The sequence below is a fragment of the Bos grunniens genome, chromosome 7, assembly GCF_055505025.1.
Source record: "Bos grunniens cultivar Pamir isolate PY7600 chromosome 7, Bosgru_T2T1.0, whole genome shotgun sequence".
Classification (NCBI taxonomy): Eukaryota; Metazoa; Chordata; class Mammalia; order Artiodactyla; family Bovidae; genus Bos; species Bos grunniens.
In genome coordinates, this window is record NC_141171.1 from 83,262,517 (window position 1) to 83,287,613 (window position 25,097).

At 36.6% G+C, this 25,097-nt stretch overlaps 1 protein-coding gene across 7 annotated transcripts in view; it reads left to right on the forward strand.

Moving 5' to 3' along the window:
- Positions 1-25,097, forward strand: part of XRCC4 (X-ray repair cross complementing 4) — a 329,942-nt gene that overhangs the window by 247,869 nt on the left and 56,976 nt on the right. For 2 of the 7 annotated variants that reach the window (XM_086412869.1, XM_086412868.1), the window contains exon 8: positions 1-25,097. This exon is cut by the window's right edge and continues 13,902 nt beyond it. The exons of the other annotated variants lie outside the window; for them this stretch is intronic. In XM_086412869.1, the coding sequence (XP_086268995.1) occupies positions 1-52 (52 nt within the window). In that variant the 3' untranslated portion in view covers positions 53-25,097. 7 annotated transcript variants of the gene reach the window in all.

Genomic DNA, 25,097 nt, shown 5'->3' on the forward strand with positions numbered 1-25,097 from the left:
TATTCTGGGAAAAAATAACCCAAAGTTTCCAAGGAAGATCAAAGTTCATTAAGCAACATGTTCTGCAAGAAGGGATTCATCATAATTTAGCTTCCCTATTAACAGCAACTTTTCCATCCATTTCACTGGGAGATGTGTATCCAAATAAAATTGTAAAGTATTCACCTGGAGGGGCTTCTGTACTATTAACATATCATTCTGATTTATGTTATAACCTACTTTCATCTATTTCCCATATATTTGTATCATTATTATCCTTTTTATTATTTTACCCTTTGTAAAGTTGTTGCCACTTTACAAAGCAAAGGAGGGACACAGCAATAAAAGGTCTTTTTCTAGATTACTCAGAGATTTCAGAGCATCATCAATTGCACTTTATTGACCGAGGTCAAGGGACCACCTCTTTTTACTATCCTTTCTGACTATAACTACAGCTTAATTATACAAAACCATAATAATTAATAATTCTAGCAGAATTAATTAAAAGAGAGAAAGAGGATTTAAGTATTAATATTTTTAAAATGTGTCCAAGGAATTTCAAAGTAATCTCTCAGGATTGCAACAGTGAGAACTGATTCTCAGGATGATCACATGAAGGTGTTAAACTTTGATCTGCAGACTCTATTGATTAGATCAGAAAAGTAGGATGTATGTCACCAGTTTTCAGCTAACATATTTTTCATTAGTGATCAGTTATCCAGGAAAAACTAAAAAAACTGTTAACCCTACCAATTTTATCCCTGTACAGTTCAGTGAATTTTCTACTGAAGGTTGCAAAATCTTAGTGAGTAGTAAGCATGTGGTCCTCATCAAGAGTTGTTGTGATACCTATATGCACTGATGCATAGTTGGTGCTTATCTGTATGTATCAATAAATATTCATGAGGACCAAGAAGTAGGAAACCAAGTAGTTATTAAAAACCATGAAATTTGGCATCACTTTAAAATTTATTTAAGATTAATCTGTCATTCTGTGTTCATCTCATTTTAAACATGAAAAACATTTCAGTAGATGAAATCACAGATTATTTAATTCCCATGTTAGGCTTTATAGTCGCAATTTAAAGCAGGGCCAAACTTAATAAAAACGTTCAAGTAATCAGGTAAATCTCTTAAGATTGTGGATTCTTCTCTTAAGATTGACTTTAAGTGCCGAATGTTTAAGATTTTATATTAGTAAAAATGATTTTATAATCAACGGAGGGAGTTGTCATAGAAATGGAGTCATACAGTTCCCAGCCGTTGTTATTTTAGACTTTGGATGGTTTAGGATTTTCAAATTAAGCCAGCAATACATGACACTCCTGGAGAGTGGATGGTGTGAGCAAAGCCACAGCAACAGTATCCCTCCCCAACTCCAGTGAAAAGGCTGATTAGGCAACAGGAATCTGCATCTCTGAACTGCTTCAGCTTGGCCAGTTTCTCTATCAGAGGCTGGAAATCCTGACTCATCTTTGTGGCTTCTTTTCTTCCCATGTGAGGCACAAAATACAGAACAGAGAACAGAACACACACACACACAAACTCACACACACAAAACAGGGGAAAGGAGAAAGGGAAATTTTGTAACTCTAAAATATTTCATCGTTCAAACATTTTGGTCAGACCTTATTTCTGTGGGAGTGAGTAGTCAGAATTGCTCATGTTGGGGAATTCAAGGCTTTTTACTACACCAGAGGGAGAGCCCAGTTTCCTTCATTCCCTGTCCCCCTGTTAGGTATTCTAGCCTCACCTTGGGTGAATATTGAACACAGACTTTTCCCCAAAGTATTTCAGTCCAGCACATTTTTCTTGCTAATGGAAGAATTCGAAAAGTTCTCAGGGAATTCTGATGGGGTTTTAAGTTTTATTAATTCAAACTAGTAGTGTTTCTAAAAAGTGGTTATACATTGTTTCTGCCAGTTGTTTGGGATCTAGGGACAAAGGAGGAGTTGTAGAGGATAGATAATTTTTCTATTGATGGTCCTTCCATAAGCAGTTCTGAAAGATTTCACAATATTCAGCACTGAGAACTGCCAGCTTTCCTTAATGTATTCCCTGAGCATACCTATAATTTAGCTGAGGGATGAACAAATACACAGAATCTATATTTTAAGGCAAAATAGGCTATATATCTTAGGAAAACTACAGGAGAATGTTTTTATTTATTAAGAGGATTATAAGCAGGGTGTCATAGGCCAGGGTGGAAGGAATACTATCAGGCAGTCATGACTATCAATAAGCTTTATTACTGAAGTGATAAAGATCTGGGTTTGTGAATGGTGGAAACAAGGCAGAGTCCCAACAGAGGATGACTGATTCAAAAGGACAGAAATAGGGAAACAAAAAATATGTGTGAGAGGCAGAAAGCAGTTCTTTCTTAGTAGAAACATAGGGCATAGCAGGAAGATTGAGAGAGAGAACTGCATAAGTAAGGTGAAAACTAGGAGGCATTTTGTGATTATGTATTCAACTCTTTACTACATGCAAGTGTTACAGAGAATTGACTCTAGAGCCAGGTAGAATTCTAGATGGAAAATTCTTTTTCAAATAATTATAAATGATTGAACCTTATGTTTTAACTTTTGTGAAGAAAGTCTTTATGAAGCATATAGGATATTCTGTGTCCACTGAAGCGTATTATATATTCTACCCTTTTCTGACTATGTTTCATGAAGCTCCAAAAATTTTTAAATATATCTTGGAGGACCAAGGGACCTGGTGGTAAGTAAGAAGGTCTTTCTTCTTCACATCCTTTTTGTTTCTTGAATAGTAAGAATCAACTCTCTGCCAAATCATTCTGAGGTGGCTATTCATGGTGATCACATTAAATTAAACAACATTGAAATATCAAAACTGAAATTTTCTCTGGGCTCTGTTAAGCTACTTTTGTTAATATTTAGAGGACTATAATCTATGCTTTTTGAACAGAAAGAATTGTTTTAGGTCTTCTTACAGATTGATTAAAAATTTAGGAAAAAAGGAATTTTTACATTCCACCTACTATATTTCTTTGCAGTTGGTTATTGGTCTAAGTACAAAGAGAAAGCACAGAAAATTAATAAGAATTTTAAAACTATTGTTTGTGTAATAGGAAGTTTAGAGAAAAATACACATATTCCATATACATATATAAAAATAGACCTATGCTAATGAATAGATGTATCAAACCGCTACACCTCACAATGTTATATGTGTTATGTCTGTTTTTTTTAAGTCACTCTTTAAAAAAGATAAACATGATCTTTAAGATAAGTAGCATGAATTTTCTTTAGCTGTATCCAGAAATGAGAAATAATTAACTACCTGTGAATGCAAACTGATGTACCGCATCTGATCACTTCCTGATCTGATGTCCAGGAACTTACATTCCTTCTGGGGATAAAGATGTGGTCATAAGTGAAGATAACCACACACAGTCATAAATCTTATGGTGGTAAAGGCAACATTACAGATCTCAAAACTCCCCTCTAAGCTGAATTGATGGGGGAAGATTTGAGGGAGTGGGAAGGCTTTCTGTTGGTCCCTGCAATGATGAGGGAGACCTGGGCTGTAGGGAGAGGAAAGAGGAAGCCTTTCTACCTAGACAAGTGAGAGGAGCAGAGGTGGGGAGGACATTTGGTCCCTTGCAGAAGTTTTACTGACTCTAACAGGCGGTTTATCTAGGAGAGTAGCAGGAAGCAGAGCTAAATAGAAAGGATGGGCCAGATTTGATAGAAGAAAAGAATCCTCCTGGCAGCACTTAAAGTTTCGTTATTTTTATATCATGTTTTCACATGTATTCTATTCCTTTCTGGGGCAGGTAGGATAATACTTCCTCCTATCCCCGATCCAAGATGTCAGCTTCCTATGTCTGGAGCCTGGGACTGTGTTACCCCATGGGGTGACATGTGAAAGAGGAAGGCATGGTGTGGTAGGCTTAATAATAGTCCTGAAAGACATCTGATAAGTCCTAATCCCTGGAACCCAGGGATGTCATCTTATAGGGCAAGTGAATTTTGCAGCTGTAATTAAATTAAGGATAATTAGGTACGGAAATTATTCCAGATTGTTCAGATGTGCCCTAATGCCATTACAAATGTCCTTATTTAGGAGGAGGAAGAGGGAGATTTCAGACAGAAGAGAAAGAGGCTATGTGATGGAAGCAGAGTCAAAAAAGATGTTAAGGTGCTGAGTTTGAACATACAGAAAGAGGACATAAGCCAGAGAATACAAGAAATGTATTTCTAGACACTGGAAAAGGCAAGAACGTGGACTATTCTACGGCTTCTGAGGGAGCTTAGTCCTGCCAACACCTTAATTTGAGCCCCATAACACTCATTTCAGACCTGTGGGCTCGGAAACTGTAGGAGAATAAATTTCTGTTGTGAGAGCCACCAAATTTGTCATAATTTACCCACAGAAAATTAATACACATAAGGCATTACGTGCTTATAAAATCATTGGAAAACCTGGGCTGGGCTCTAGTGGGCTTCTTGTAATGGTCTACCTCGGTCTGCCATCAGAACACAAGAAGTCACTACCATAACTCTGGTCCAGTTAGCAGGAAGCTCCTCCACTTGACAGCCTCAACGTTGGTGAATTTATGGTCACTGCAACTTGAATTCTGACCCTCACCTCAGCCGCAAGTGCCTCTTGAAACACATAAAACTGAAAAATGAGCACAGGAATCTGCTACAGAAAAAAAAAAAAACAAAAAAACAAAAAACCCTCTTAATTTTCTATCAAGATTTTGCTTTGGGGTAGATGGAGAGGGACAGTCAAATAAGTCAAGAAGGTATCCTTTGCCTCCTTTTCACCCTCCTGATCTCAGTAGTTTTACAGAGGAGACAGATACTGTTTTTAGCTTTCCAGCTCCTGCAGTAGTAAAAAGTGATCCTAAAAAGAGAATGGACAAAAGACTAGCAGAAAAATCCACAGAATTCATACAAAAGCTTTGAGGTTATACATACATATATAGGGTATGATGTTATATATATATATATTTTTTTAAAATAAATTTCAATTGACTTTTGAACAACATGATTTTAAACTATGTGGGTCCATTTCATTGTGGATTTTTTTTTCAATAGTAAATACTACACAATCTGCAGTTGGTTGAATTGGCCGATATATAGACAAACTGCTTTTGAGGGTGTATTTTGACTCTGCAGAGGGTTTATGACCCTTCACTCCCCATTGTTCCAGGGCCAACTGTACTTTCTAAACAATATGAATTAATAAGTTTGCCAGTTAATGCAGCAACATGAGTAGAATGTCTGCAGTGTGAGGAGTATCAAATGAGGTCAAAATAGGAAGATACTAAACAAAGGAAAGACTTGGTCCCTGTTCTTTCAGAGAGTATATGCTTGACGTGAAACAGAACTGATGTGTACCTATATCTAATACAGGATAAATTATGTTTGGAAGTTCTGGATGAATTCAGAGAGTCATCATGTGGGAAGAGAGTTTTGAAAGAAGAGACTTGCCCTGAGTAGGAAATCCATCTCTGGATGATGGAGGACAGCTTATCTGGAGGATGGAAGCAGGAAGGAATGTAGTCATACATGTCATTCTAGTTGGTTGTTACATGAGTCAGTATGGAGAAATTATGGAAATGAAAATGCTAAAGGTTGATATAGTTGCTAAGTAGCCAAGAAGAAATTGAGGAACTGATTTTTTTCTTAGTAAAATTATTATGACCTGGTAAAATCGTTGGAATAAGCTCTGAGAAAGGAAGTTAGGAAATGGAACACTTGCAGAATTCATCTAAGGTTGCTGAGATGGCATCCAAGGGGCAAAAGGCAAAAACTGTTACATCAACAGCTGATGAGAGTTGATTCATCAACTCTCAACAAATGACCCTGCCTCATTTATACAAATAGCTCTTTTTCTTATTTTTTAGAATAAAAGTAATATAGAGAGATTATTTTTAAGTACAGAAAAGTATAAAATATAAGTAAAAGCCCCTCTCATTCTTCACTCCACCACTGGATCTTCTATCTAAAGGTTTCTGCTATTAAGCCATTTCCTGTGTGTGTGTTAGTCGATCAGTCATGTCCAACTCTTTGCGACCCCATGGATTGGGGTCCTGCAGGCTCCTCTTTCTTTGGGGTTTTCCAGACAAGAATGCTGGAGTGAGTTGCCATTCCCTTCTCCAGAGGATCTTCCCAATCTAGGGGTTGATCCCTGGGTCTCCCACATTGCGCAAGCAGACTCTTTACCAATGAGCCACAAGGGAAGACTGTCAACCATTTCCTATGTATCCTTTTAGAAAGCATTTTCTGACTTAAAGACCACGTATTAATATAAACAAATAGGATCAGGGTATTACACACTGCTATCTTTTAATACCAGCATATTTGCTGCTGCTGCTGCTGCTAAGTCGCTTCAGTCGTGTCCGACTCTGTGCAACCCCATAGACGGCAGCCCATCAGGCTCCTCCATCCCTGGGATTCTCCAGGCAAGAACATTGGAGTAGGTTGCCATTTCCTTCTCCAATGCATGACAGTGAAAAGTGAAAGTGAAGTCGCTCAGTCATGTCCGACTCTTAGCGATCCCATGGACTGCAGCCTACTGGGCTCCTCCGTCCATGGGATTTTCCAGGCAAGAGTACTGGAGTGGGGTGCCATTGCCTTCTCCAACCAGCATATTTAGATCTAACTTATTCTTTTATGGCTCCAAAAGTATCTCATTTTACATGATTCTCATGATATATGTAATCAGTCTACTGCTGCAGAATATTTATGTTGGCTTTTTTCCTCCCCATTTTTTACCTATCTGTCCCATTTACCTCTCTGATCTCATGGATTCTTCTCCCTCAGTCTCACTTTGCTCCTGCCACTCCAGCTTCCTTTGTGTTCTTTGAACACATTAGTTATAGCTCTGCTTTTGCATAAGCATTCCTCAGCCTAAGTGCTCTTCCTTTACATATCCACTTGCTTCCTCCTTCACACTGTAGCTCACATTTCAACTTCATCTTTGATGAATTATATATTATAATTCCATCCCACTTCCAATCTACTTCCTTTCTTAAAATTTTCTCCATATAACATTTCACTCTTTATAATACCATATGCTAATTTACTTGTCTCTTTTTTCACTAAAATTTAAGTTTCATAAGCAGACTAATTTTTGTATATTATTTAATTGTTACTAATACCTTAAAGAGTTAAGAACTGCTCGACATATTATGTCTAGACAAGAATATAATCTTAAATAAAGTCTTGTGTTCAGTAGCTCAGTTGTGTCTGACTCTTTGCACACTATGGACTGTAGCCTGCCAGGCTTCTCTGTCCATGGGATTTTCCCAGCAAGAATACTGGAGTGGGTTGCCATTTTCTCTTCCAGGGGATCTTCCTGACCCAGGGATCAAACCCAAATCTTCTGCATCTCCTGCATTGCAGTGAATTCTTTACCACTGAGTCACTGGGGAAGGCCCCAAATAAAATCTTATTCTCAATCAGATTGTTTAATTATCTTTAATTACATCTTTGCTCTAGATATCTCTCTTTTGATTTTCAAATATCTCCTAACACTGTAGACTTTTCCTTTTAGTAAATGTTGCTTTAATACATATTCCTTTAAAGAGCATAGTCTTAGCACATAGTAGATAGATACCAGTTTTTAAAAAGCTATTTTTTGGATAAATAAATCATACTCTTTGCTCAGAAAAGGGATAAAAGCAACACAGTCCTATACTCTGATAATTATCCCTTAATACCACTTTAAAGAATACCTGGTCTAGTGAAAGAAAGTCATTTGCACAAAAGTATTCTAATTGTAAGTAAAATTATTATATATAATAGTCTGGATTCTCAGTACCCAAAATGGAAGGAGATAGTAATTCAAATAATGTAGATGATAACAGCTTTCAATAGGCCCTATTGTTCCAGTATTCAGTAAACAATAGTTTTGAGCATTATAACTGTTATAAATTTATATTAGTTTCACTTCTTTTTTTTGAGTTGCAAAATATGCCACAAATTTCATCAAATATTTTGAAATGACATAGCAGGGTACATCAAGAAAATATCCAAATCTGTTAACAGTAAGTGATGCTAGAGACTTTAGGTCCTTCTCCTTCATGGAAACATTTGTATTATTAACATAGAGAAACTTAAAGTATATTCTTGGTAACCTGGCATGTAAGAGCTTCTTTATGAGAATGAAAGAGGAGAGTGAAAAAGCTGGCTTGAAACTCGGCATTCAAAAAACTAAGATTGTAGCATCCGATCCCATCACTTCATGGCAAATGGGGAGGGGGGAGTGGAAGCAGTGACAAATTTTATTTTCCTGGGCTCCAAAATCACTGTAGACGGGGCAGTCATGAAATTAAAAGACTATTGCTCCTTGAAAGAAGATAAACCTAGTGTGTGTGAAAGTGTGAAAGTGTTGGTCGCAGAGTTGTGTCTGACTCTGCTACCCAAAGGAATGTAGCCCACCAGGCTCCTCTGTCCATGGGATTCTCCAGGCAAGAATACTGGAGTGTGTAGCCACTTCCTTCTCCAGGGGATCTAACATATAAAAAAGAAGAGAAAAAACTTTGCCGAGAAAGATTGTATAGTCAAGGCTATGGTTTTTCCAGCAGTCATTACTGATGTGACAGTTGGACCATAAAGGCTGAGCGCCAAAACATTGGTGCTTTTGAACTGTGGGGTTGGAGAAGATGCTTGAGGGTCCCTTGGACAGCAAGAAGATCAATTCAGTCCATCCTAAAGGAAATCAGTCCTGAGTATTCATTGCAAGGACTGATGCTGAAATACTTTGGTCAACTGATATGAAGAGCTGATTCATTGGAAAAGACCCCAATGATGGGAAAGATTGAGGGAAAAGGAATGACAGAGGATGAAATGGATGGATGGCATCATTGACACAACAGACATGAATTTGAGCAAACTGGGGAGATAATGGAGGACAAAAGAGCCTGGCATGCTGCAGTCCATGGGGTCCGAAAGAGTTGTACACAACTTAGTAACAAACAGCAGCATGGCACGTTCTGTTAAGCCACAGCAAATATTTGTTACTAAGGTTAACAGTAACTAAGTATTTGTTAATAAGCTAACAATATTCACCTTTTTATTCTTCAATCTGCTTTAATCTCAAGTACATTTTGGAGAACAAACATACAAACAATTTGAAAAAGAAAAAGTATTTGGATGAGTTATATCTGTCTACCTTACAGGCCCAGGTATGGAAAGCTTATTTCATGGCATTAACTAGAATTGTGAAATACAAGTAGGAACATCAGTTCAGTTCAGTTCAGTCGCTCAGAGTCATGTCCGACTCTTTGCGACCCCATGAATCGCAGCATGCCAAGCCTCCCTGTCCATCACCAACTCCTGGAGTTCACTCAAACTCATGTCCATTGAGTTGGTGACGCCATCCAGTCATCCCATCCTCTGTCGTCCCCTTCTCCTCCTGCCCCCAATCCCTCCCAGCATCAGAGTCTTTTCCAATGAGTCAACTCTTCGCATGAGGTGGCCAAAGTACTGGAGTTTCAGCTTTAGCATCAGTCCTTCCAATGAACACCCAGGACTGATCTCCTTTAGGATAGACTAGTTGGATCTCCTTGCAGTCCAAGGGACTCTCAAGAGTCTTCTTCAACACCACATAATGTAATTGCGGAGATGAAGTGATCCCTGAAGAATTGCCTCCTCTAGCGTGACCTTTACCATCCATGATCAAGATATAAAGAAATTTTAATGTGTTGTGATACTGTTCCTTATTACTCATGACTAGGTCATACCAAAATGGCGCAAGACGAGGAAAGTAGCTATATATTCACCAGAGCAATTCATATTCAATCTCTAAGAGATCCAATTGACTTCTGTGAGTTAGTTAATAATTCATTACCTAGTGTGTTCAATATATAAACCAGTCCTTTAAAAGGTATTAGTTGCAGATATGTGAATTGTCTTTTTAATTAGGAAAATAATGAGCTTGCGTGTGTGTGCTTAGTTGTTCAGTCATGTCTGACTCTTTTGTGACACCATGGACTGTAGCCTGCCAGGCTCCTCTGTCCATGGGATTTTCCCAGCAAGAATACTGGAGTAGATTACCATTTTCTCCTCCTACTGATAAGCTATTTCTTATTATATGTTCTGTGCTTTCACTTTTAACAGTTATTTAATTATTTATAAACTTTCTGGCTGAAGAATTTTTTCCTTATTTGATGTCAGCGTAATTTTTGAATATTGTTAGTTGTTGAATGGGCTTCCTAAGTGGCACTAGTTGTAAAGAATTCGCCTGCCATGCTGGAGACCCAAGAATTGTGGGTTTGACCCCTGGGTCAGGAAGATGCTCTGGAGAAGGAAATGGCAGCTCACTCCAGTATTCTTGCCTGGAAAATCCCATGGACAGAGAAGCCTGGCAGGCTGCAGTCCACCAGGATCACAAAAAGTTGGACACAACTGAGCATCTAAGCAGAGGCATTGAATAAAGCATTATGCTATGTTATGAAACATTCAGCTATTCAATATACATAACACTAGTAGCACTATTAGCCTGTTAAGGCCTCTAGTCAGTTTTTCTTGATACTGAATTCTACTAAATGCTATAAACTCACAGTTTTGCATGGTTTTATATACAGATAAAACCAGTGAAATTATGTATGTTTGTTTCTTCAAGTTATATAGCCTTTACTTTATACCAGCTGATATATTTAATACTAAGGACCGAAGATATCAACATGAATAAGATACCGCTCCCTTACTAAGGGTGATAGGCTGGGTAATTGCCCCTTAGGATGTTCATATCTTAACCCTTAGAAGATGTGAATGTTACCATATATGGCATGGCACAGGATCTGTAGATGTGATCAAGTTAAAGATCGTGGGATTATCTTACAATTATCCTAGAATATTGAGGTGGGCCCAAATGCAATTACACATATTCTTTTAAGATAGAAGTCCAGGACGATTTGACACAGAAAAAAGAGAAGGCAGTGTGACAATGGAGGCAGAGACTGGGACAATGTGACTCCAAGCGAGGGAATACTGCCTCCCTACTACTACTACTAAGTCACTTCAGTTGTGTCCGACTCTGTGCGACCCCATAGACGGCAGCCCAACAGGTTCCCCCATCCCTGGGATTCTCCAGGCAAGAACACTGGAGTGGGTTGCCATTTCCTTCTCCAATGCATGAAAGTGAAAAGTGAAAGTGAAGTCGCTCAGTTGTATCTGACTCTTAGCGACCCCATGGACTGCAGCCTACCAGGCTCCTCCATCCATGGGATCTTCCAGGCAAAAGTACTGGAGTGGGGTGCCATTGAGAAACTGAAAGAAGCAAGGAACAGATTCTTTTCCAGTGTATATAGAGGGAGCCCTGCTGACCTTTTCATTTTGGCCCAGTGATACTAATTTTGGACTTCTGGACTCCAGAACTGTGAAAGAGTAAATATGTATTGTTTTTAATTACCAAGTTTGTGCTGATTTGTTGCAGCAGTCACCGGAAATGAATATACTGAGATTGTCAACATTTAGTAAAACAGACAAACACAACCAATAATCATTGTGAAGTGGGAGCTCTCTGGGAGTTGTGTGGGAAAGGAAGTGGGAGACAGGCGTGGGGCACTAAATCTAGCAGATCAAATTCTATAAAGCTACTTAGAAGATCCGAGCTGAGGCTGCAAGAGTTTTCCAAGCAAGGAAGGGAGTGCAAAAATGTCGAAACAAAAAAAAGTGCGTTAAGTTTTATAATACAAAACTATATTTTAAAATGCATAGCTTATTTCAGGAAATACTAAGCCCTAAAGTAATTTTCATTTATTTTTAATATTTTAAATAGTCATCATATTTATCAAAGAAGAGTTTAAGGCTAATATGAAGCATTCTTAGAAAGAGTATTATCATATACACTACAAATAAAGGAATAATCCACTTTTACAAAAATAAAGAATAATGATTATTTCCTGTCATTGCTATGTTTTAGAGTGGTTATTACATAGAAATTTTGATTAAAGTCATCTCAACAGTGTTGTAGTTTCATCACTTGGAGGAAGAGAGATCATTTATTGTAGTTCTACAAATAGTCACCAGCTACTCAAATCATAGTAAAAATAAGACAATAATTTTAATAAAATATTTCTCTTGTATTCTTTCATTTTATTTGGATTAGTAAGAATTTTGCCTGAAAATTTTCAGCCAAGTAAAAAGTAGAGACAGGTCATTTCTCTGTATTCTTTTGTCAAAAATTAAATAGAAGTAGTGAGGATGACTAAAACAAAACACCTGATACTGTGCTGGGGACTCTTAGAAATTTTGCAAACTGGATAGAATCTAGATGAATTTTGAACTCTATTTTCAAAATTGAATTAAGTAGTAGAGACAATGGTAACAAAGAGAAGTTATACATCAAGTGCATATTTTCTACAACATGCATTAGGTATCAGTGGTTTGACTGAAAAAAAGGGAAAGATAAATAATTATAATACAAAGGATGATTAGATTATCCAGGGGTGACAAGAAAAGTGAAAGTAGAAGGCCGCTGTTGATTTTAGTTCTTTTCCCAGAGCCACGAAACTGGATTAGCTATCACTAGATACTAAGATAATAGTATAATGGTATGGTAACCTATAGAAACAATACATATACTGATATTAAACTTGTTTTAAATATTTTGCAATATTTACTTCTCATCTTACTGCAAAACTAAAGATTTCTATGATTATCCAAAAAATATACTTATCCCTTAGTTTTGTAGTGTGATACCCAAGTGTTTCATGTATATTGGTAGTATCATCTGTTTACAGAGATATATACCTTCCCATTAAATTTCAAGGATTTTTTCATAAGTTGTGTCCATCAGCTACTCTGTTAAAAAATATGGTCGTATACTGTCTCTATCTCTCTGATTTCTATCTACATCTGCCTAAGTCTTGAAGCCACTCATTCCAAAATTATTTCGTCTGCTAGTTTCTAGACAATGAATTATTTCAGCTTTCCACCATTTGACAATAATAGGGAAACTAGACTGAGATGAGCCAATATACCGATATGAATTTTACAAAAGTTGCAATTATTCTTGGATACTGTGTAATTTATTTAGAACAGTTAACAGACCTCATGCGAAGAGCTGACTCATTGGAAAAGACTCTGATGCTGGGAGGGATTGGGGGCAGGAGGAAAAGGGGATGACAGAGGATGAGATGGCTGGATGGCATCACCAACTCGATGGACGTAAGTTTGAGTGAACTCCGGGAGATGGTGATGGACAGGGAGGCCTGGCGTGCTGGGATTCATGGGGTCGCAAAGAGTCGGACACAACTGAGCGACTGAACTGAACTGAACAGGCCTTATCCTTGCCCCAACCTTACAGATATAAAAGAGAAACAGTAAAATGCTTGCATTAATACTTTTTTTTAAAGCACACACAATGGGTTTGGCTTTTGCTATCCCTACAGCTTTTTTGTGCAACTGGAAAAGGAAAATACAGTTTTTATTATTCTAGGAAGAATACAGTATGCTCTAGTAATAAGTCATAAGACTATATAAGGTTAGGACCTGTTTGACAGTAGATGGTCACCTTAGATGGAAAAAGATTTTGATTGACTCAAGGTAATATACCTATTGGTCACCATTTAAATTTAAAAACAAGCTCACTTTGTAAAACAGGCTAAAAATCATTTGAAAATAGAATTTTGGGGAGCTCACAAGATTAACTTGGGTCCTGAGTAATCAACTACAGTGAGATCTCTCCCCGCTTTTTGCTACTTTCACAGATAAAATGAGGAGCCTTCAAGTGACTTTTAATGAAATTGCTTCCTAGACGATGTGGAACAGAATGGTCTTTCTTGGCATGTAGATGTTTCCTATTCTACTCCCTACTATGACCTAATTCCAAAGTCAATATTCCATTTTTGCAGTGAAGCTGGAAATGTTTCTGCCTCATAATCAAAGCTATCACATAGTTCAGCTTATTGTACTTTTAGAAACTGTGACTTTACTTGCTTTCAGCCAGATTCACTTATTACTAATAAGCAGTTTTCCTCCAGATTTCATTTTATTTATTCATGATAGAACCTGTCTCTAATTTTTTAAGTATAATTGAAATAAATTAAGTAATCCTTCTAACCAGGCTTGAGCCATTTCACTTTAATATTTTTTATGGGAAAATCCACTTTGAATCTGTGTTTTTTACTAATATCATGTTTTCCGCTCTTCCATTGTGAACTGCAATATGGTTTATTTCCTGAAGTTTTGCTTTGACAAGTGTAAATTTTGTCATTGCATAACATGAGTTTTTAGTAGTTACTGTACATTTTGTTTGGTCTTACAGCAAGTAATTCTTGCCAGAAAGCATTTCATAATCTATTTCTTAAAGCACATAAAGAAATAGAAAATCTTAAGAAGCGTATTAAACATCCCTTGACAGTTTGAAACTAACAAGCCCCTTCCTTAATTGCTTTCCTCCATTTCCAGAGGATTGGAAAGAAGTTATTCCTGTTCCATGAATACATAGTTCACAATTAACAATACACTGTATTTTTTAATCAGTAGATTTTAAAAATAATAACAGCTCTGTATCTTAATCAGAAATGAAACTCTTATCATGAATATAGCTTGAAAATGCTCTTTTAGAGGAAAAATTGCTACCTGTTTTTCATTTGTTTTGCTTGTTGAGGTAAAACTACCATAAAGTAAAATTTATGAGTCTTAGTTGTATAATGCTATGAATTTTGACAAACATACAATCAACCTCGGAAATATTTCCATCAGCCGGCAAAGTTTCTTCACGCCTGTTTGTAGTCAATACTGTCTTCCCACACCCAGTCCTGGAAACACTAATTCCCAGTAGTTTTGCTTTTTCTAGAATGCCATATAAAATCATGCATGTAGCTGTTTTTGAGTCTGTCTTCTTTCAGGTAGCATGATGCCCTTGAGATCTTCCCTCTGGCTCTGTGTCAGTATTTCATTGCTTCTAATGAGTAGTACTCCATGTGTGGGTTTGTGTGTTTATCCACTTTATAAATTATTCTATTATTAGTTATTGTTATTATAAATATTTGTCTATTATTTTAAAGTACTTATTATGTGCTAGGTACTATTGCAAACTTTTTACGTTATTTCAATTGATTTAATGCTGCAAATTATAAGAGTGTTTTTATAAAAATGGAGTCAGACTGTAGGTTTGCATCCTATCTCCTCCACTTACTGGTTTTATGGCCTTGGACAAATTTCCTAACACTGTTTAATTTTACACAGATATGCAAAGGAGATGATAATAATACTGCTTCATAGGGCTGTTGTAAAGTTTAAATGAATTAATACCTGTAAGTACTTATAAGTGTGTATGGCTCTTAGTGTTCAGTAAGTATCAGTTATATTTTATTATGTACTTTTGAACAGTCATATAACATAGGAGTTAGTATCCCCGATTTGAAGAGAGACAGACTCGGAAAAGTTCAGACTTCCTCAGAATCACATGATAATGAAAGTGACAGATCCAAGGTTTTAATCCAGCTTCATCTGACTCTAAACTAGGTACGTCTTCCATGACAAGACGTTACTTATTTTTAAATTAAAACCACTGAATCTTTCTCTGACATTACGGCAAAGTAGACATTCTGAGAGACCCTTCCACTAAAATGTAAAATGCATGAATAACAAATACACATATTTTTTCCAGTGCACACAAAAAAATGAGATTAAAGTTGTAAGGATCTTCAAGACTGAAACAACAAGCTGAAAGCAAAGCAGGCACCTTGCTATGAACAGTAAACAAACTGAAAAATAGGGCTGCCCTGAGATCAAAGTGCTGATTGAATACAGCCACTGAAAGACTGCACTAGGCCCTGAGCACCCTGGGGTAGTGCCCCTGCCTCAGTGGAAACAAACACAGATTCTCTCTGGCGGAAAGTCCTCAGCTTTTTCAAGGAATAAATCATTCTAATATTATCAAACTTTTCTGGCAAAGTAAATAGGAGAATACTCCCAACTAATTCTGTAAAGCTAGCATAACCTCAGTTACCAAAAAAAAAACCAAAAAACAAAAAAATTAACAGCTTGACAAAATTACAGACCAATCTGATTCCTGAACATAGGTGGAAAAGAAAAATCCTGAATAGTATCAGAAAACTAAATCTAACCATGCATAATGTAAGCATGAGAAATGTATGATGAAAAAGTTGGTTTTATTTCAGGAAGGAATAATCAGAATATACCATATTAACAGATAAAAAGAAAAAATATATGATCAACTCAACTGGCGCATAGAAATTTAATGAAACTCACCACTCAAACTACATTTCCTTGAAAATAAGGTTTTATAGGAATTTCCTTATGTACATAACAAAACCTCATGAGAAATAGAAGCATTTTTTTTAGATTAATCTTCCTATGATCACTACTTCAATTCAATATTGTATTGTTTGAAAATAAAAAACTAGGTACAAAGATGAAATATTTGCAACCTATATAATTGAAATAAAATTTGTGTTCTCTTACTAAATCAATAAAGTAAAAAGCAGGCAGCAATGGAAAAATGGGCCAAAGACTTAAGCAGACATTTCAGAGAAGATATACACAAATAACTTTCAAATGTGAAAAGATGGTCACCTTCATTATTTCTTCATAAAACACATTAATGACAAAGAGGGAACAAGAGACTTTAGAGTAGAGAAGCATGGCAGACACCAACTTGTGATCAAAGTGAACGGCATCAGTAATGGTACAAATTAGAATCATACACCACGTGAGCAGTTGCAATAAAAAGAACACAGCAGCACTTCTGCCACTGTCCTGCCAAAGGTCTGTAACTTTAATCAAACCACAAGAAAAAGTCATTCTACAATATAACTGGCCCTTAATTGTCAAAAGTACCTCAAGAAATGACTGAGGAAGTGAGAAAGGATACTAAAGAGATGTGACTACTGAAGTTATGTGTGATTTTGAACTGAACCCTTTTGTTAGGATCTTTTGGGGACTATTGGAACTTGAATGGAGGCTGAGGATTAGATGGTAGTAATATGTCAGTGTTAATTTTCCGATTTGATGGTGTATTGTGATTAAGTAGGAGGATGTTTATAAGGACATTTGTGCTCGTCAAAGACTCACTAAAGTAGTAAGATAGCAGGGACACTTACATTGGCAATTTATTTTCAAATAAATTGGCAATTTATTTTCAATTTGATACTTCAAATTTCTTTCAAAGAAACGAAATTCCCTTTTTCTTTCAACCTAAAAAGTAAGATTCTTTTAATATATCTCTGTAGAGATACATTTAACATCATTTTAGCAGAAATTTAAAGTTCTGAGAGTATCAAGTTTTGGAAAGGAGTTGTTTTTTTTTTTTTTTAACTATGCCTTGTGGCTTGTTGGATCTTAGTTCCTCAACCAGGGACTGAACCCAGGTCGTAGTAGTAAAAGTGCTGAATCGTAACCTCTGGACTGCCAGGGAATTCCCTGATCAACAGGAACTTTTAAACACTGCTAATGGGCAATGCCAAAGAATGCTCAAACTACCGCACAATTGCAGTCATCTCACACGCTAGTAAAGTAATGCTCAAAATTCTCCAAGCCAGGCTTCAGCAATACGTGAACCATGAACTTCCTGATGTTCAAGCTGGTTTTAGAAAAGGCAGAGGAACCAGAGATCAAATTGCCAACATCCGCTGGATCATGGAAAAAGCAAGAGAGTTCCAGAAAAACATCTATTTCTGCTTTATTGACTATGCCAAAGCCTTTGACTGTGTGGATCACAATAAACTGTGGAAAATTCTTCAAGAGATGGGAATACCAGACCACCTGACCTGCCTCTTGAGAAATCTGTATGCAGGTCAGGAAGCAACAGTTAGAACTGGACATGGAACAACAGACTAGTTCCAAATAGGAAAAGGAGTATGTCAAGGCTGTATATTGTCACCCTGCTTATTTAACTTCTATGCAGAGTACATCATGAGAAACGCTGGCCTGGAAGAAGCACAAGCTGGAATCCAGATTGCCGGGAGAAATATCAATAACCTCAGATATGCAGATGACACCACCCTATGGCAGAAAGTGAAGAGGAACTAAAAAGCCTCTTGATGAAGGTGAAAGAGGAGAGTGAAAAAGTTGGCTTAAAGCTCAACATTCAGAAAACAAAGATCATGACACCCGGTCCCATCACTTCATGGAAAATAGATGGGGAAACAGTGGAAACAGTGTCAGACTTTATTTTTCTGGGCTCCAAAATCACTACAGATGGTGACTGCAGCCATGAAATTAAAAGACGCTTACTCCTTGGAAGGAAAGTTAAGACCAACCTAGATAGCATATTCAAAAGCAGAGACATTACTTTGCCAACAAAGGTCCGTCTAGTCAAGGCTATGGTTTTTCCTGTGGTCGTGTATGGATGTGAGAATTGGACTCTGAAGAAGACTGAGCGCCGAAGAATTGATGATTTTGAACTGTGGTGTTGGAGAAGACTCTTGAGAGTCCCTTGGACTGCAAGGAGATCCAAGCAGTCCATTCTGAAGGAGATCAGCCCTGGGATTTCTTTGGAGGGAATGATGCTAAAGCTGAAACTCCAGTACTTTGGCCACCTCATGCGAAGAGTTGACTCATTGGAAAAGACTCTGATGCTGGGAGGGATTGGGGGCAGGAGGAGAAGGGGACGACAGAGGATGAGATGGCTGGATGGCATCACTGACTCGATGGACGTGAGTCTGAGTGAACTCCGGGAGTTGGTGATGGACAGGGAGGCCTGGCGTGCTGTGATTCATGGGGTCGCGAAGAGTCCAACATGACTGAGCGACTGAACTGAACTGAATGGGAATGAAAATTAGGTCAAACATTTTGAAAAACAGTCTGGATTGTTCTATAAAAAGGTTGAAGCATTCACATACAGCATGACCTAGGAATTTAGATCCTAGGCATATTACCTATGAGAAATTCTAGTTGACCATTGGAAATGACCTCGATGCTAGGAAAGATTGAAGGCAGGAGGAGAATGGATGACAGAGGATAAGATGGTTGGATGGCATCACCACGCAATGGACTTGAGTTTGAGCAAGGTCTGGGAGTTGGTGATGGACAGGGAGGCCTAGAGTGCTGCAGTCCATGGGGTCGCAAAGAATCAGACACAACTGAGTGACGACGATGACATATGTTATAAAACTCTCCTTTTAAGGCAAAGTAATGATTAACACACAATAATAGGATAAGGTTATTCCTCTGCAGGCAGACAAGGAGAGAAGGTTGTGAAGAAGCATGTTGGATTTACCCATATTGGTGATTTTATATTTTTAAATTAAGTGGTAGCAATGTATTAGTTTTATTTTAGCAATGTATTAGTTGGATTTATTATGATGATTTTATCTTATATGTGTTTATATAGTATGTATCAAACATTGCATAAAAGTTTTTTTACATTATTGAAAACACCGGGTAATTTGAGGTAACAGATTTGAGTTTTCCCTTTTATGGAAAGGGGAAGACATAGCAAATCAATATACCAAGGCATTTTTGACTATGTAGTCAAACAATAAACAGAAAAAAAAAAAAAACCAAACAAACACCTGGTTAGAGCATTAAAATACCGCTCAGTATTTTGTCCCAAGGGCCCAGATTATTTGAGAATACTCCCAACTGTTTCTACCTCAGCCTTAGAATACAGCAGGGATGGGTGGATACAATACTCTAGACGCCTTTGATGCTGTGTGCCCTCCTGGTATATCGTTTCCTAACCAGAGTTTTCCATAGAAGTAGACGTTGGCATGCTGATTTTATTTGTTTTAAAAAGCCTCTTTGAAGAATAAAACTAAACTCTTAAAAGGCTTTGCTTTAACTAAAGAGGACCATCTCTAGTCAGACAGTGCCCTGACACATGCGAAACACAAGCCATCGATTATGTAAATGGGTAGACAGCTTTATGAAACACAGACTAGTGACCCTTGGAGCTCAGAGAATCAATGCTGCAGAACTTAGATGATTCCTGACAGCTTTTCCATGGGTTTTGTTTAACTGCAATGAATGCATATATATTGAATCAATATTTAAACTACATGGAAAAGAAAACCTTTGTAGTAGTTTAATACTGAGCTCACATTCTGAGGTACTGTAAATGAATATTTACCCTAACAGTCATTAATTAGATATAGAAGAGTTGTGTGGTCACTAAACATTTTATTTTCTGTTGAAGTTAATTCCTTTGAAATGGAGAGGATATAATGTAAACTTTATTGGCACAATCTTTACTAGTAAAATGCGGCAATAGACATCTGTCCCAAAGACATTTGATTGAACACATGTAATTATCACTTACCTCGCCACAAGGATAATACAGCAAAGCAGCAGAAGAAGAGTTTATATTTTAGCATCTAAAAGTACCCATTTTTGTATTTTCCACTACTTCAGGATGGATAGTACCATATGGCTTCCACATAAGTGGACCTGTTACCAATAAACTGGGACTGATGTGTAATTACGTTTTCAGTGATTCATCTGTGAAACACCCTGGGTTATTTTACATGGAAGCATCTGGTTCACATGTGTACAGTGGTTATTTTGTGGTGATTGACATCTGTATTCTTGTAGTAAAGTCCCAGTTGCCCAGATGTGAGCCATTGCCTTCTTTCTTATACAGACAAAACCTGCATTTGAAAAATCCTTACCTCGACCCTGAATGTGAACATTTCAATCTTCTGCATGCACATACAGACACACACAGACACACACACACACACCCAACTTGCACTGTGACTGGAACATAATATAAATATTTCATGCATTGTATTTCAGTTGTTGAACAGATGTATGTAGGCACCTTTGTCTCTTTCTATGCTTGTTTATACCATGACATCTGTTTTAGATTGTAAGCTCAAAGAGGGCAGTGGCCATGTCAATTTAATATTATGCAGACAATATCCAGTAAAGCATAATTCACCTTCAAATGTTTGTTAAGTATACGTCCATTAAGATGGTGATGTTAATGAGTTTAGGGAAAATTAGAGTTTATAATCTGACTGTAAATGCCTTTTTGCACTTTAAGAAATATTTGCTGTAAATGGCCCAGCTTTCAATTTCACACATTATAATTAGCCAGGTAACACATAAGGCTATCTTTTTTTGAGTAGAACTACTTTACTTTATATTAGGATAATTTTATAATGATGTGTGATATGAGATTTTCAGAGAGACAAAGTGACAAGACGAAGAGACAAGGCAAGTTCCATGAAGGTGTAGGATTTTAGCTGAGGATTCAAGGGTTAGTAGAGTGTAAGCATGTAATAATGAAAGAAAAAAACATTTGAGGCAAAGAGAAAAAGGGAAAGAGGCACTGGTTAAAAGCATGGAGAAGGCCAGCAGGCCTGGGTCCGAGTCCCACATTGGCCATTTATGAATAGTGAGAACTTGGGTGAGTTGCTCAATATCTAAGGTTTGGTTTCTCGTCTGGAAAACAGAAACCATATAGGACATAGGGTTGTTGTGACAATTATATGAATAAGGATTTTAACACAGTACTTGGTATAAGGAGAACATTTAACAGCTGTTAACTGTTGTTCGTGGAACATCTAAAATTTCTAGTTGGGATTTTTATTTGCACCAAAAAAGGTCAAGATTCTCTTCTTATCAAGTCATCTTTTTACCTCCTAAATTATTCTCTTCAATTTCATGTGTGGCAGAGTGACATCGGAGCATAATTATGTATCCTTGAATTAAAATATCAGTATATCAGCGAATAAGAAACTTCCCAATGAGTAAATCACCTTTGTTTTGTTTTTGTCCTTTTATTTGTCCTGTGCACACAAGGCTCAGATGCCTTGTCCACTCTGACTCTTCCTGAATTCTGTGAAAAAAAGAACCTTTACCTTATCTCCAAGTTAATAATAGCCATTTATTTCATGTTTAAGAAAAAAGAATTTGGCGCATACATCAGCCAGCAAACACAAAGCAATTATCCTCTGTAATAGGTCAGATTTGTACCTGTGCTTAGTTGCTCAGTCGTGTCCGACTCTTTGCGATCACCATGAATTACATGTAGCCCACCAGACTCCTCTGTCCCTGGGATTCTCCAGGCAAGCATACTGGAGTAGGTTGCCATGCCCTCCTCCAGCAGATCTTCTCCACCCAGGGATTGAACCCTCCTCTCTTACATCTCCTGCATTGGCAGATTGCTTCCTTACCACTAGCACCACCTGGGATAATCTTTATTTTACTCTATTTTAATGAATTTTTTAAATTCTTTGTAATATGCATATATATTACTTTATAAAAACCTCAAATAGTTTTTGTTGCTTGCATCCACTAGGATGTTATAGAATTTTAAAATTTCTATATTTGAAGCTCAAGTTTTCATAAAAAGACTTAGGAAAATTCATTATTTGTTTTTACCAAATGTTTATTTTAAGAAGTAACTATTTCACCCTAAGGAATATTTTTTTATTATGATTCAACACCCAAAATAAGGAGAGAAAATAATATAGAAAATTTATATTCATAACTTTGTTTTAATGTTTATTTATTTAGGTATTTATTTGTTTGACTGTACCAGGTCTTGGTCACAGCATGTGGGGTTTTTAGTTGTAGTATGTGGGATCTAGTTCCCTGACCAGGGATCAGACCTGGGCCCCCTCCGTTGAGAATATGACGTCTTAGCCACTGGACCACCAGGGAAGTCCCTAGACTCATAACTTCGAATGAAACCTAAATGTTACTCTATTCCCTTCTATCCTGAAAATGCAATACTATAACTTTGGACCTAGCAGGGAAATTCAGATGTGGAAATAACCTTTTAACCTCATCCCACCTAAATGTTGGATATTTGGATTGGATTTGTCTGGATATTGTCTACTATTATTTTAATGAAACTCTCATGAATATAAACAAATGTTTCCCTTAAATATTCAGTGTTCTGATATAGCAGTCAATTCCATTTTCTTTATGGGAAAAGTTGCTTGAAAAAAGAAAGCGGTTATAACTGTTATGAATAAAGCTTATTTTTGATCTTAACAGTCAACTATCTCTTCAGGAGTTACCGGAAATCACCATGTAGTAAACATCAAATAGCGTTTTATGTGTAACATGTTAATTTTTATGTGTACAACTGCAAGTACAAGTAAGCCTTATATAAACACAGATGTGTTCCTGACATCTAGATTTTGAACTTAAAATGTTTTTTAACCTTATAAATCAATACTATGTACATACTTGATCACAGCATGTTATATTTAATGATTGAAATACATTTTTGCTCAGCTGGACTGTGAGATTTTCAAATTCTGAGATTATGTTTTATTTGTTCATCTCATAGGCTAGCATAGTGCCTTACACTGATAAAATATTAATCGAGGGAGGAGGGTTCAGGATGGGGAACACAGGTATACCTGTGGCGGATTCATTTCGATATTTGGCAAAACTAATACAATATTGTAAAGTTTAAAAATAAAATAAAATTTAAAAAATAAAATAAAATAAAATTGAATAAAAAAATATTAATCGAAGTAAGGAGTGTATGAAAAACTGGTTATTATAATTATGTTGACTGCTAGTTCTCCTTAATATTTTCTAATAGTTTGTTTATATTGTAGGCTAAGTGGTCTTTGTGATCTGAGAAAAATCTATTATTTATAACATTTCTAAAAAATATCCTTAGTTTGTTCAAAAACACTTTGTTAAGAACAATTCTTTCCTAAATCATTAATCTCCTGTGTGTGGTTAAACTACACAAAGACAACCATGGTTCCTGCCTTCTGGAAATTTAAGATTCTTACAAATGGAATCTTCAGTGCTCCTTCTAGTCACTGCCAAATTTCTTAGTTACATTAAGAGAAACATGTTCAGTAATAGATTAGGAAATGCCAAACATCTTTCTTCTTTTTCAGTTTGATAAAGGGGCCTGTTTTTACAGAAAGCCAAAAAAAAAAAAAAAGAATGAGAGGGGTTCAGGATGGGGAACACGTGTACACCCATGGCAGATGCATGTTGATGTATGGCAAAACCAATACAATATTGTAAAGTGGAAAAAATAAAAATAAAGAAAAAATAAATAAATAAAAGAAGATTTTGAAAGTTTCTCTGTTTCTCCATCCATAGAGGCCCACTAACATTTTGAGAAGACTTTGGGGGTTATATATATATATATATATATATATTTAAGGGACATTATGATCAGGCTGTAGAATCTCACTGACTGTTTTCCTTGCATGTCTATAGCCTGTTCAATTTTCATGGTTGTCTTTTGGGGCCACATGTGAATTTATGGATGACAGCTTTTCCTAATTCCAAACAAGTGTTAGAATTTCTTGGTGTAACATTTTAATTTCTGTTTATGGTTTCTGATTTTTGAAATCTGACCCCTCTTCTTCATTGGTCATCGATGGTGAGATTGTGGGTGATAATTCCCTGTTGCTAACAGGAGTCACATTTCTTCTCAGAATAAAGGATGCATGGAGCTGAAGATGTTATTTCACTTCTGACTTTTACTTGCAGTAGGAATGAAAGTGTAATTGCTTCTTATTTTTCCTTGTAGTTTCTCAATAAGCAGATAGCAGAAGTTTAGATTAATCAACAGTCCTAAAGCTTAAGTAATAATAATAACAAGAACAACAGTTTAATGAAACTTAATAGAAAATCCAACTAACTAGAGTCTTTTGAGTGTGTGTTTACTTAGAAGTTGACCAGCATTTGCTAGTGAGGGTTTTAGCCACGAGGATTGAAACACCATTCATTTAACCATAGATCTCCCTTCCCAAACATTCCAGTGAAGTGGAGTATAACCAAACTTAGTGGTATTTGTGTGAACTGGTAAGCATATAAATTTGTAAACATCCAAAACTACTTGAAAAAAAAAATAAGTTACTTCATAATGGAAAGTGAGCTAACTAATGGTCAGCAAAAGCTGTAAGAAATTAAAATTTCCTTCCTTAAATATAAGTTTTATGTGATTGCATTTCTAAAAATCTAGAGTTGCCCTTCTGATCTGGAATGGTTTTTATTCTGTGCAAATTGTGTATGAAACTAGCTAAAGCTTTTTTCATGCTCAGCTCTAAGAGAAAAAAGGCAAACACCCTCAACAAGACATTTCTTAGTCTATTTCAACACACACAGTTTGTTCTTTTAGGAATTGTGCCAAATTTTGAAAGAAACAGTGATTCTAAATCATAGTCCTTGTTCTCCAATTGCTTGCAACATAAGTGACCAAAGATGTGCAGAATTAAAGTC